This window comes from Gouania willdenowi, chromosome 7, assembly GCF_900634775.1.
Source record: "Gouania willdenowi chromosome 7, fGouWil2.1, whole genome shotgun sequence".
Classification (NCBI taxonomy): domain Eukaryota; kingdom Metazoa; phylum Chordata; class Actinopteri; order Blenniiformes; family Gobiesocidae; genus Gouania; species Gouania willdenowi.
Window position 1 is genome coordinate 28,449,855 of NC_041050.1, and position 14,676 is coordinate 28,464,530.

General features: G+C 37.9%; 1 protein-coding gene across 1 annotated transcript; it reads right to left on the reverse strand.

Moving 5' to 3' along the window:
• Positions 1-5,258: 5,258 nt before the first annotated feature.
• Positions 5,259-7,367, reverse strand: hoxc11a (homeobox C11a). Its single transcript, XM_028453364.1, has 2 exons — positions 6,593-7,367; positions 5,259-5,576 (listed from the first exon to the last, which is right to left on the reverse strand). The coding sequence occupies exons 1-2, from the start codon at positions 7,332-7,334 to the stop codon at positions 5,344-5,346; spliced, it is 975 nt and encodes a 324-aa protein (XP_028309165.1). The 5' UTR covers positions 7,335-7,367; the 3' UTR covers positions 5,259-5,343.
• Between the last annotated feature and the right edge of the window lie 7,309 nt (positions 7,368-14,676).

A 14,676-nucleotide genomic window follows, 5' to 3' on the forward strand; every position in this document is an offset into this window, starting at 1 on the left:
GGAATTATGGAAACGTTGGCAAATTCCATTCACAGCCGTGTGGGTTTGTGTTTGTTTTATGCAAAGCTGTCTGTCTGTCTGTCTGTCTGTCTGTCTGTCTGTCTGTGTTGTTCAGGACCTTTTTTTCTTTTTCTTTCTCCACTCATCATTTTATAATGTTGTTTGTATGTTATTATTATTATTATTATAGGTAACTGCCAACATTTGTTTTACCCTGTTAGAGATTTTAATTAAAAAGGAACTTTTATTTTAACCTTAAATTAAAGCAGGTTTTTGTAACTGAATCCCTATACAACACCTTCAAACTCAATTAAACTTGTTAAACACGAGTGTTTGTCGAACGACAAAGAAAACTCAGAAAGCCTATCCAAAACGTTTCTGGCAAACAAATCTAAATGTACACAGCAGTAAAAATCGCTGGTGTTTAATTCATGCTCAGAAATGTATCTTTTCAAAGTTGGCATTCTGTACAGGCTTTTGGCCGCAGACGGCTGTGACGTCACGCACCTGAGACGACCGTCAACTTGTAGCCATGTCACACTCCCCCTGGCACCACAACAAGAGGTGTGTGTGTGTGTGTGTGTGTGTGTGTGTGTGTGTGTGTGTGTGTGTGTGTGTGTGTGTGTGTGTGTGTGTGTGTGTGTGTGTGTGTGTGTGTGTGTGTGTGTGTGTGTGTGTGTGTGTGTGTGTTAGATGAGGCCGTGATGTGCAGCTGCAGAGCCGCCATGGATAAGAGAATAAAGAGCGTGTGTGGTTCGGTTCTCCCAGAACGGAGTTGGAATACCATTAAAACCAGTTGCAGACAGACGGATAATTGACTTTTTTTCATGGACCTAAAAAAAATCTTACATATGTATATATACTTTTATGTATTTGTATTCATTATTATTGTTTTGTTTTTTTTGTTTTTTTAAATATATTTTTGCACCTTGTCTTTCATTTGCGCATTTTCTTTGTCTTGATCTTTTTTTCTGCGTGTGTGTATAATTATTATTATTAGGATTATTTGTTTGTCATTCTGACTCTAATTCTATTTGTTTATCCAGATTTCCTCAGAAAGAATACCTTCGTTATATATTCTTATGCGTAATTTCCAATTTACGCATAAATATTATATACAGTGTGTGTGTGTGTGTGTGTGTGTGTGTGTGTGTTTGAGGGGAGGGGTCTTGGGGGGTCGAGTTGACCGTGTGTGCATTTTACCACAGCCTTTTCACTTGTCCAAACTACAGCCAACTAACCACTAAATTATCGTCCAATTGATTGCAAACTGTGAGGCTGTTATAATAAGGCTAACGGGTATGCGGGTGTTGAACGCTGCATGATCGCAGGGTTTCTTTATTGGTGCCAATCAGCAGCCACTGAGTCGACAGCACTCATTTACTACTTTGAAATATCTTTGCAGACTCGAGGAGGTTCTGCTTTTTGTCCCCTTCCAGGCTTCTGCTGCTGCTGCTGCTGCTGCTGTGCAATTGCAAATTTATGGTGATCATGTAAAAGCCTAAATGATAAGAGCATTTATCTAATACCTTTATAATATAGACATTGTGGTGAATAATTCACACTGAAAGGTGAAACTTTCGTTAAAACGGTTTTAAAGCAAATTTTTGTGGCTACAATAAATAGACAAATGCACTAATGCGATGGAGGCAGCGATATAGAAGGAATGGGTTTAAAGCTATATGAACTGTTTTATTGGCCAATAGAGCCGGTTAGGTGTGAGCAGAAGTGTGCATTATAAAACCTGCACCCTTCTTTACTTTCTCAATTTTCGTAGTTGCAATAAGAAATCCAAACGTTGTAAATAATTTTAAATGTGGCTCATGCTAAAAAAATTGAAAATAGAGATGGAGTCAAAAATGTACATGTTTTTTTTTTTTTTTTTTGTTGCTGTTTTCATAATTTTATCAAGACGCACAGCAATGTCTGCATCGAAGATGGATTGACAATGTGTCCATCACAAACACTATAACATAATTTTGTTTGTTTATTGTGTTTTTCTTGTAAAATGTTTTGATTTACAATTTATTATTTTATTCATAATTATACAATTTATTATTTTATTCATATTATACAATTTATTATTTTATTCATAATTATACAATTTATTATTTTATTCATAATTATACAATTTATTATTTTATTCATAATTATACAATTTATTATTTTATTCATAATTATACATTTTATTATATAATTTATGAATACATATTGAATTATTTTATTTACAAGTATACATGTTATTATTGTTTTTCTTTTTAGATTATTTGAAGTTATTTTTTAGCCCCTCCTGTTGACACGCACAGTTCACTTAAAGAAAATCCGTTCCTGCAACAATTTCTCCATTAGACGCAGTCTTAGACTTTTCGTGTGATTGTGCAAGACTGTGCATCAATACTCATGCATGAAAAGATATCCACGACATCCTCTCGCAGAGCACACCGCCATTTTCTTTCCACCATGAAGCGCAAACATAGAGCTATAGCCATAGAGCTAGACATGTTAGAAGCTGCACCAGTCAGTGTCACAGAGGAAGAAGTGTAGACCTCTAAGGCTTCCATCTCAGGAAACACATTCAACATCTAGATTATGGAACAAAAACAAACCCGTGTGGGCTGATGGATAACACTTACAGGCGTTTCTGCAGCAGCCTTTTCTGTTAGTGACGTTGTGTGTTGTACAAACTGCAAATTACCCACGTCATCATTCCAGTCCAGGGCCAAGGTTGGTGGGTGTGGCCAGGGAGAGAGGATGAAGAGGAGGAGGAGGAGGAGAAGGAGGAGGATCTCTGTATAGCCTTGATCTCTGAATTTCTTTGGTCACATCCATCGTCTGCACTTCTAGATTATTCACTGACATATGCAGATTATAGATCACCATCTTTGGATAATCCCTTTACTGCTATAATCATCTGAAATCCAAACATAAGCCCTAACCATGAGTTTAAATTAAATACACAAAGCTAAACTTATAGCTGAGGAGTCAAATAAAACAAGAACCAGACACATGCAGAGCTGTCATGTGAGCTTCTATAGAAGCCACCCATCACGTTGCTGCTGCAGATACACACACACACACACAAGTTTTCCTGTTTTGTGGAATACAAATCCAGACCTATACAGTCTAAACCGACGCGGCTTAAAGCGTCTCATGCGTGAAAACGTCCATATTTTACAGGCACAATAAAGCGCATTTAGAGGGTGTGCTAAAGCAGGCAAAGTTACCTGCTGTAGTTTAATGCGTGGGGTCAAAGGTACTCTGTACACATTCCTGTTTCTGTTCCCACTCCTCCTCATTGGTCCATTCAGACCCAGCGCACATTTCCGGCCTAAAGGGGCTCCTTGATTCCTCTTTATTGCAGCGGGTTAAAGGTGAAGGCCTTGACATTATTGAAGTTCAAAGACTACATTTAATTAGAAAGTGTACTTAGCGCACACGTGTAATCACCATGCGCTTATGACAGGGTGAACACAAACGGATTACACGTGCACGAGGGAGAAGCACACACACGCACGCACACACAGGACACACACGTGGCTATCACCACAAATGGTGAATTGTTTCCTCTCAGAAAGTTAAATCCATCAAAGAAATGACACAACTTGTCAACATGAATAAAATTGTTTGTTTTAACAGCTTTCGTCAAAAAATATTTCATAATTTGATGTGTTATATGGATATATTGTGGTTTAAGATATCTTTTTAAGGACATGGACCCGTGCGTTTGCAATATTGTATTTTATGTCATCTGACAAAACGCAGACCATGTTTCTTTTCTTTGAGTTTTTTTTTTTTGAATAAAATTAAAACAATTTTGTGCAAAATTTGCTTAACAATATATTATTGACGAGTTTTTATTCCTTTGTCATCCTGGAAAGGCTTCAAACATCTCGACGTGATGAGTTGTTAAGTCAAAGATTCTGCAGACATTGACTTGGAGGTCATGTCGAAATCTATTGGCAAGTTTAGTCTTTGGACATCCAGACTTGCTTGTTTGCTATTAACTGCGGAAGTGAACGCCATTCCCCACTGAACAGACGGTGCAATTAAGAGAAAAAAATAGCCATTTAGTGCCTCTGTCTTTATGGCGGTGTCTAGACTAAGAGTGGCGATTCCATTTAGTGGGCACTAAAAGAGGTTATCATTCCCCTTTCCTTCCTTGCATTTTTAAGATCTGGCCTCTATCTTCTCTCAACCACGATTCCTAACTGTGGCGTAACCTTATAACACCTCAAATCAAACAAGTGCAACGTGCACGCATTATTTCTTTGGTTTATAATCCTTACAAAATCTAAATAAACAAGCCTTCATACGTTTAGTACCAGTGTTGATACTTATTATTATTATTATTATTATTATTATTATTATTATTATTATTATTATTATTATTATTATTATTATTATTATTATTATTATTTAAATAATAATTCATTGAAATGAAAATATCAATAGTGGGTCTATTATGAATAAGTTCACCAGTAACAGCAATTCCGTTGGCACAAAAGCACAAAGTCGTTGATACGTTTGCCTATATGCTTCTGTTTATTTTATATGTATTATGTTCAAGATACACAGGCCTCCTCTGGAATCAAAAAAAGCACCAAAAGTGAAGCAAATAATTTAACCAATGTTGGTGTTAAAGCTGATAAAAGTTGCATATAAGCTGTGTGTTGGAAAAATAGCAGCAGGAGAGAGAGAAAAAAAAAAAAAAAATGAAAAGGAAACTGAGACTATTTACAATCACGGATGCACATTGCATAGGCTACCCTGAAATGGGGAGGTGGGGGTGTGTGGGGGTGGGGGGTGTCTTCTTTCAGAGATTGGACGTCACAGTTCTTATTAGTAAAAATGCACCCCAGAAATTAGTTTTTAGTTTTTTTTTTTTTTTTTTTTTTCATAACTTGTTCTTACTCTGGTCCAGAAATAATTACATATTGATATATACAAAGACCAATGGTCGGGATAAGAGCTAAAAGTTGTCTGCACAATAAAGATTTGTTACATACGTTTTCAAACAAATATATATATAAACAGTTGAATAAAGACAATGGAGAATTGTGATAAATAGACGAACATACTCAAGAACAGCATATAAAGGGTTTTTCTTAACATAGGCCTTTATGAAGACCAGGAAGGGATTTCTTTTTCTTTTTTTTTTTTTCTTTTTTTGCTGACTGGGGAGATTTAAGCCTTATTTAGGCCTATTGCCTCCACTGTCCACGTTAGCATTGCACTGTTGGTGATATGGGCTTCTTTTTTGGAAAAAAAAAACAAAAAAAAAAACATTAGAGTATGTCCACAATAACAATTTTATGAGACACAGACTGTACTCTCTACACCCATTCACAATAGGGGGTTTCCAGAGAAGTATTGGAGACGATCCCTGCTCAGCTTCTTCTCTTTCATCCTCCTATTCTGAAACCAGATTTTAACCTGGCGGTCAGTGAGGTTTAACATTCGGGATAACTGAAGCCTTTTCTCCTTGTTGATGTAAACGTTGAAGAAAAACTCCCGCTCCAACTCTCGGATTTGAAACTTGGAGTAAGGACACCTCTTCTTCCTTGTTCTAGGGGTACCTGGAGAATACAAGAAATCAATTGGAGAAAAATCCAATCATAGAGGAACAGGAGCAGAGTGAAATAAACTAAGATTTAAAGGAGGAGATGAAACGGAGGGGGGGAAAAAACTGCTCAGGAGAAATTCAGCCTTAGACGCACATATAACATTTCAATTACCATTCATCAAGCGAAGAAGCTAAGATAAACCAACCATTAGGCTACGAGTGTTACATATCTAAGAGTACACAATATCATCTTACGAGCCTCTAACTACGTGTTTATCTGTTTGGAATAGACAACATTTGCCTATGTCAGCCACATTCCTTTAAAGTTAAAGTAACAAACTATACACAATCTTCTGACAGGGGCTTGTAATGCACTATATGGCCTTTTCTGCTATGGCCTGTGAAGACCCCGTGCGTGCATGGTCCTAGTGTGAGATGAGTGCGCGTGCGTGCGGTCGTGTGAGTGCGTGCATCTGCATCCTGCCTGAGCTATGGCTTTACAACATTAATATATACAAGGAAGATCTGTATTAAAATGTGATAATAAAATAAAATACAATACAAACTTTGCTGTATAATGAACTATAGTGTGTAAATATAGCAATGAAAATAGATAGTACTGATAGCATGTCTGCCAAAAATAAGATAAAATAAAATAGCAATAATAAAAAATCTACAAGACGCCAGAAGCAATGTTCTGCCCAATTGGTTTTTACTTCCGACATCCCAACGAGAAAATCCCTTAAAATTCCCAACGCAAGTTCATGATCAAAGTTAACATTTGTCAAAATAGCTCTCTTTAAAAATTTCACAGACTCTCACCATAGGGGCGTCTGTGTATAACATCTCCCCTTTGTTCAAAGTGCTTTCCTATCGTAAAAATTCTTCTCGTAGCAAGAAAGAGCTTTGTAGGGTTATAATAAAATCCTTTGAATGCTTATAAAACTCCACATAAAATCTGACCGACAAAACACCGGGGCTAGTCCCCTTAACCTTCCCCCCCATTTTACAGCTTCGGTGTGTACCTACTCGTGTGGCTGCTCTTGTTGGCGGTGCCGTCCTTGGTTGTGGCGGAGGAAGACGTACAAGATCCTGAATTGGGGTGATCCTCTTCCTCTTCTGGGTCTTTATCCTGGTCTGGAGCTCTGGGTACAGAGGCTGGGGTCTGCTGCTGCTGTTGCTGCTGCTGCTGCTGCTGCTGCTGGGAGTCGCTTTCCACCTTCCCCCCCTCGCCCTTCTGTAAACAATTGTCTGACTGATTGTCCGTGTTGGTGCTGCAGTACGCGGTCTCAAAAAAGCGATCGAAACCTTGCGGGAGGACATTGTTTTTCCCCACGCCGGAGTAGAAACCAGTGGATGGGTGATTGGAGCCCGGATGGGTATGGTGGTGATGGTGGTGGTTGTAAACACTCTCGTTCTTCATAAGCATTTCTGTCATGGTGGATGGTGGAAGACAGTCCCTATGCACCAGATCCTCTCCCGAGTAGCACGATGCATAGTTGCCTCTGTGGTGCCATTTACTGGCGGGGTCCAAGCCGTAAGAAACTTCCCGAACCGGCTGCACTTGAGACAGGTTTGTGGAGTAAGGGTAGCTGATTTGCCGGGATGATGCCTGTGGAAGGAACGAAGAGACGGCGGAGAACTCGGGGACGTAGTATGTGCAGCTGGGGAGGTAGATGTTGGACGCGCAGCCCGTCCTGTCCCCAAACTCGGATGTCCGGTCTTTGCGCGTCTGAGAGCAGAAGTTGCCCAGATTCACCGAGTTAAACATCTTTCTCCCTCTCCCTGCGCTCCGCACTATAGATAGATGTTTTGGATACGAGCTGCAGCAGAAGGGGAAAAATTTGGAAAGGCTAGATGACGCGCAATCCGTCTAAGTCGCTCCGTAGACACGTGATCGAAAATAGATATTGTCATATATCAATTTGGAAGAGTTGAATGTGTAGGAGTGGTTGGCTTTAGGAAAGATTGAGGAGGTTCAAACGAGTAATTTTCAATCACGACAGGCTCACTAAGAAAACCAGCAACAGACGCTCGCTTTGCTGGCTAAGGACTATTAGAGATATGTGCAGTGTGTGTGTGTGTGTGTGTGTGTACGTGTATGTGTGTGCCTCTGTGTGTGTCTCTCTGTATGTGTGTGTGTGTGTGTGTGTGTGTGTGTGTGTGTGTGTGTGTGTGTGTGTGTGTGTGTGTGTGTGTGTGTATTTGAGGTGTCTGTTTATGTTTATGGGCTGCTGGTAAGCTAGCTAAATAGCTACAGCTCCATAAAAGGCATAGGATAAATATTCAGTATAGTGCTATGTATTTCAAATTATTATTATTATTATTATTATTATTATTATTATTATTATTATTATGCAGATCTATAGATTTGTATCTATAGGTGCACTCTTTTATCCTAAATACCTTATGATTTATGACTGGTAAACACACACTGTTGGCTACACTTTCTGTTTATTGTTACGCAGAGAGATGGATATAAAAAAAAAAAACCCAAAAGTTATTTAAATGAGCACTGTCAATGTTCCAATATTTGCAAAAAAAAAAAAAAAAGTTCATCATATCCCTGTGAGCCACTTGCGTCAATCCACAGAAATTGTTGTCCTGTTTATGTCCAAGTGAACACACATAACACCTATATTATTAGCATATATTAATAGATTACAACATCAGTAGTTTTCTGATGAGGAGAATAAGGACAGGTGTATATCAAGAATTATTCGTTAATGTCCGCTTGATACACGTGAACCCTTATATAATTTAAATAAAAACACTGTATATACATAAACAGCTGTATCAAACCCTATACGTGAATTTGTAGCAGAAATGCATTTCAACATATAAGGGCACACAACAAAACGTCAATGTTGTATATAATTAATTATCGTGTGTGTGTGTGTGTGTGTGTGTGTGTGTGTGTGTGTGTGTGTGTGTGTGTGTGTGTGTGTGTGTGTGTGTGTGTGTGTGTGTGTGTGTGTGTGTTCAAATTCCATCATTCATTATTCTAGCTCGTACACGTTATTGGGCAACACCGCCTACAGTAGCTTGTATATCAGCCTCATGCTCTGATAAATATGCAAGGCCATACTGTGTCCTTGAGCTCTTCTGTTCCTCACAATAAACGTTTTTGTTTTTTTTTGTCAGTGAGAGCAACAATTAGTTCACGAAGAAGTCAAATTCTAGTTTAAGGTTATCCTGCAGCCAGGGCCTGCATGTGCGTCCATGTGTTTGTGCACGTTATTCCCTGTAATAAATAAATAAATAAATAAATGCATATTTAATTTTCAATCAAAACATCAATGTTTGACTGTGGGTGAGAAACACACAAACCAAACCCGGGGAAAAAAACGCAATAAATGTAATGGTTTGTGGAAAAGATGCGCCTGTGTTATTTCCTGCGTCACTGTAAACTTTTAATTGTCCTGTTGAGGGCCATTTTCAGGTCTTTATAGACTATAACTGATAGCATCACAAGATAAAATTAGTGTGATGACCTATTGTTTATGACGATGCTGCAATTGATTCTGCAAGCATTTTTCTTCAAATAACATATATTTTACTATCCCTTTTGGGACACCTTCTGCATATTATGTATCGGATTTTTTTTTTTTTTTTTTTTTGAAATACTGAGAAGGATCGGATAGCATTTAAAATGGGAGTCCATTGCAGTGGTGTTGTAGTGAAAACGTGGCCATGGCATTAGCCTGTTTACTGCTTTTTACAGACAAAAGGTTGCCTCACATGACGAGTCTTGCTTCCAAGTACAAAGAAAGCAGACAGCTGTCCAGACACAGCACTTGAATTTGACCACTAAAATCCTCTCTTCGTCCACCATAAAACCTCGAATGGCTGTAGTAACCCTAAATTCCTTTGTTCTATAGAAAGTCATAAACAGGGCAGAATAAGGAAGATATTTAGTTATAGTGCAAAATTAAACAAGTGCGTTTTTTGTTTTTGTTTTTTTGTTTTTTTTTAAATTAAATCATTATTCTTGGTATACATTTCATAATGTTCTTTTGTTTGTATTGTATTGTGTATGTTATGGTATTATGAGGTGAATTAGGCACTTTAAATTATATTGCATAGCTAAAAGTGCTCTATAAATTTGAGGTTCGAAAAAATATTAAATTAGAAAAAGTTAAATGATTATTCAAAAGAAAAGGTGATGATTTGCGTCATATTCTTCTTTACATTTGCATAATGCCTTGAAACTTTAAATTTGTTGTTAAATGTTCATTGGAATAACAACACAAATTCCAATAGTGACCAGTTTTCCTACACATTTCCGTTACATTAAGCTCTAATGAAAATAAGGTATTTGACATTTATTAGATACACACACGTCCAAACTTGTATGTAATGCCACAAAATGTTCTTTCAGGATACAATAACAGAACCAGGGCGCACGGTCTGAAACAATGTGGTTCAATTCATTTCCACATCATAATATTTTCAATGATGCGTATTTGGCTGGCATAAATAAGTCAAGCGGGCTTATAAATAAGCAATGCGCTAATAAAGTAGAAAGTTTGGGGCTGTCGATCAAGGCAGCAGCAAAAAATATGAAATCACTTTAGCAAAAAGGACCTAGGGCGTTCTAAGAAATAGGAAATGGTTATCCTGCTTGCATTTAAAGACGCAGTGTGTGTCGTTATGTGCCAATATCTGACCAGTCACTGTCCATCACTGGACTAAATTCGATTGCGTTCGGTTTTAAAAGAGTGTATTCACAACTTGGCACCCTGAGACATCCGATAAATACCAAAAGAGGACACTGCAACGTGTTTATTTCTTTGTATGCGAGGATGGCATAAAACCCGCGAGCAGTAGGACCCAGGAAAGATGGGTCAGACAGGCATATGTAGAGCATGCCAGCAAAATATGATCATCTGCCTCTCCTTAATTCTAGGTTTTTTGGACTCGTAGAACGATCAGAACAACCACAGCAGTTCACTTTTCATGTCACACGGTGTTCTTTTGGCAGCTTTGACTTTTCTCATTTATTTAATCAGTCAAAGAACAAACTTTACGACTGCATCCGAGGAATTTTAGACAAACACATTACACTATATTAAAAAGGCGCAACTAGTACCCGTTTATATAAAGCTGTGGCAAAACTATGCTCCTAAATATTATTAAGTTTTGGTTTCAGGTCAATAAAACCACGTGGCGCGCACGCACAGAGACGCACACACACAAACACACAATGAGTGCAGTTTACCATTGTTAGTAAAGACTTGTCTGACAGTGGAAAGCGGCTGGAATCACATTACAGTCCCCTCATGGCCTAGATAAGTTTAATTGGATGTAAGTCCGCCTGTTAAACGTGACTGAGAACAGTTTTGAGCAACACTGAAGAAAGAACAGAAACACGTTTGTCTTTAACTGATATCTGTGAATACAGCCGTAAAGACATGTATTACATTCAGAGCAACATCAAGAGACTTTATCCCCAAATAAACCATCTAAGAATAAGTTTTTTTTGTGATTTTTACATAACAAGATTTAGCTGCTACTCTGTAGGAAGCTCCTTATGCACATCCTGGAAAAACATGGACAAAATGAGAGCTTGTCTTTTTCATGCTGCTTGGGGGACTCTTTACTTCACTTTTCATGTTGTTTTACCAAAATCTGAATAAATACTATTTCATTACTAAAGCACTCCAGGCCTGTCACGTGACAAGATGTCCAAATAAATGTGGTGTAATGCCTAAATAGATTTAGATACATATTTCTTTGTAAATCGTGATTTTTTTTTTTTTTTTTTTATGGAATCATTATGTATCACGAATTCCCCGATGGTTTGTCTCACCCTGTGTGTGCGTTATTGTTGTTGCACATGCGCAATATCAAACTGATTTTAAAACCGCTTAATTGCTAAAGTTAGTCTTAGTTGATGGATTTTATTTTGTAAAATGGCGTCCAAAAGGATGACCTATTTACAATTCTATTAATCTAAGTGTGCTTTGACAGCCTGTTTATTTGTCCAAATACAATACATCATTTGTGCGTGTGTACGCAGAGCTCACAGAGCATGTGAGCGCAAAAATTAGACGCTCCGATTTTCCACGCAAAAGGCCAACTTTTGCAACTTTTTACCACACAAGCAACTCAGTAATATGGTCACAAACCATCGTTTTTCTACCACATCGTGCTATATCATTTTTTTTAATATAGACCCTTATTGAAATCTGTTGATAGCTGAAACATCAAATTAGATTTGCGTTTTATTAAACGACATTAAATGGATTTTTACTTTTTAAAATCCCCTTAAAATAGGATTTTAAACCCAAACAAGTTGAACCTACTGTAAACGGGTTACATATGATATTTAAAATGTAAATATGTAGACAGGTAAGGATAGGTCTATGTAGAATACTTGGCCTTATGCGTGTTTACATGGAAAAAAAAATACATGTTATGAAGATAAAGATACATGTGCATGTTGTGTTTTAAAAGATACAAGTGTCAATTTTCTAAAGGACTTAAACAAATAACGACACGTTGCATCATGTTGTTTTTCAAATCAACGTCCATAAATCCTTTACGAATGTTGTTTTCCACCTGGATCAACTGATAGGAGAGGAATCCAAGTCATTTTAAGCATGCGATGAAATCTTCGTACGCGTATTAGGGGCTAACGTGCAGGGTGGCAAAATAAAATATTAATAATAAAAAAAAAAAATAGAAATAAACGAACTGGGAGGTCCAAACATATCGCAAGATTATGAAGATAACACCGAAATCTCATTTCAAATCATATAAAAATCGATATGCAGCCTTTCTGAAGTAGTAAGGTGGATCTGTCATGGGTTTAGTATCCCATCCACCGTTTATTCTATCATCTGAAACTCTCACTCGCACGCACAAGCCACCGCATCAACACACACACACACACACACACACACACACACACACACACACACACACACACACACACACACACACACACACACACACACACACACACACACACACACACACACACACACACACACCACACACACACCACTACGCTTTTAGCATGCAGGGCTACGCTGCTTTCTATTTCTCGGCCAGCTTTGCACCATAAACGGCGGAGGGGGACGTAGACCACATGCCACACAAGTTCTCTGCGAAGGGCACAGTGAAGCTCACTGACCTTTGGGACGCGGAGACAGGCTGCCATAAACAGATTTAGCCAGTCTCAAAGTCAAAAGTGCCCAGGAGCAGTGAAAGAGTCATTATAAAAACAAGGAAGGAAAACTTGAATGTCTCTAAGCTTTCTGCAAATACCCGACGGTTACCTCTGGACCGGTTTGTCTAATCCATGTGTAATCCTGCATAAGTAAAGCAGACTAAATCAGGCTAATGCAAAAATAAAGCCAAACTAATATTAGCTGCCAGGCCAGGGTCCTATAGGGTGACAGGAATGTATATATATATATATATATTTCAAACTTAGATTTTGAAAAACATTACCTATTCATTCAACTTAAAAAAAAAAAAAAGCTAAATACAAAGCAGAACTATAGTGACCTAACAGTGAATAATAAAAAAACGACGTGTGTTATGAAGGTCAAGTGAAAATGATTTGTTAATCGCTATTTAAACAGCAGACAGACCTGTTGTTTCTGTACAAATAATGTCACTGTTTCACACAAGTCACCAAATCACGCCGTAAAGACAAAACCCCCTGTTTGCACCATTTAATCACAGCAGCCTTCGTAATGCACGCGAGACTTAAAGTTTCCTTCTGAGACCTAAACGGATTTCCTCACTCATTTTGGAAGAACAAATTATGCAAATGCTCCCTGTAATGAAATAGAGACTGACTTTAGATGAATAAACGTCTTCAGCTGCTCAAAAAGAAAAAAAAGGGGGAAAATCATGGATAATATCTAGTAAAGAATCTCCTCACTGCCCTGTTCTTGCACCTTTTACAAGCTGAAAAACGTATAAAACCAACGTTTAAACACTTGTAAAATATCTGCAGTTGCTGCTGTTTATCCGCATATAATAAACTGGGCTTTAAAAAAATACTCAATATATTTATCCCTAACTTTAGAGATAATCTTGAAATAATAATTGAATACGGGTGCGTCGTGACGCATCCACATGTGGCTTTCAACAGAACTACAGAACAACAGAACACGGGACATTATTAATCCACTTTTATTTGCAACAATGCGTTTGATGGCTTAAAAAGAAGGAACGTGCTGTGGATGGTGTGCCTGCCATCGTCAAATTCTAGAAACAGATTAAAACGCTTTAGTTTCAGCTTAATACACTTAATTTTTATATAATTATACGTAAAAGGAAATGCGCATAGGATAAAAACAAGGTGAAGGTGTGTTTTTTATTTTCAGATTAGTTAATTTTACAACTCGTGCACCATCACACATTGCGCGTAAATAGCGGGAAGTATTTTTAAAGCAACATATCAAGACGAGCAAGATGTTAAAAAGTAACATTAATCATTAAAACCAGCGTGTGCCATTGAGTATTTTTAAATAGACACACATTGAAACGTGAAAATTACCTCGTAAATGAGAAAAATAGCTTCTTTTCTTCATCTTTACGCATTGTGTAAACTATAGTGGATGGCTGCACATGAAGCTGCAGTGAGTCAGTGGATTTGTGTATTCGCGAATGTTAATGTTTTAGTAATAGCGTGTAGCTATTTATCAAATACATACAAAACAAGGGAAGAGAAAAAGCACTACAAGTGTATGGGTGACGTGTGAGCGTGCAGGGGAGGGGGGTGCAGGCTCTGCAGGTAAACAGGCACAGAGTCGCATGATGAATCAGTGCACTGCAGCAAAGCAGATGTCAGCTGTGAACACCTAAAGGAAAATGTATTCTATAAAGGATGAACGAGGAGTGTGCGTGAACACAGATCTCAGAGCATGAGCCTTGTATAATATATATATAGTATGGGTTTACAGAACATATGATGTCAGCAATGAGACATCATGACACCATGATCTCAGTAAGAAGAGACTGAGGACAGATAGTCATTAGCATGTGAAGCATCTGTATACAAACTCCATCTGAAACCAGTATGTATAAGAAGATGCAAAGGGAAACCAGCCTGAGAGGCCTAGCTGCTTATATGGACCGCTGGGGTGTAA

Coding starts and splice junctions, on each gene's coding strand:
- hoxc11a (XM_028453364.1), bottom strand. CDS start 7,334: ATGTTTAACTCGGTGAATCTGGGCAACTTCTGCTCTCAGACGCGCAAA. Junction 5,577..6,592: donor CAACAAGAGCAGCCACACGA/GTAGGTACACAC, acceptor TGTATTCTCCAG/GTACCCCTAGAACAAGGAAG.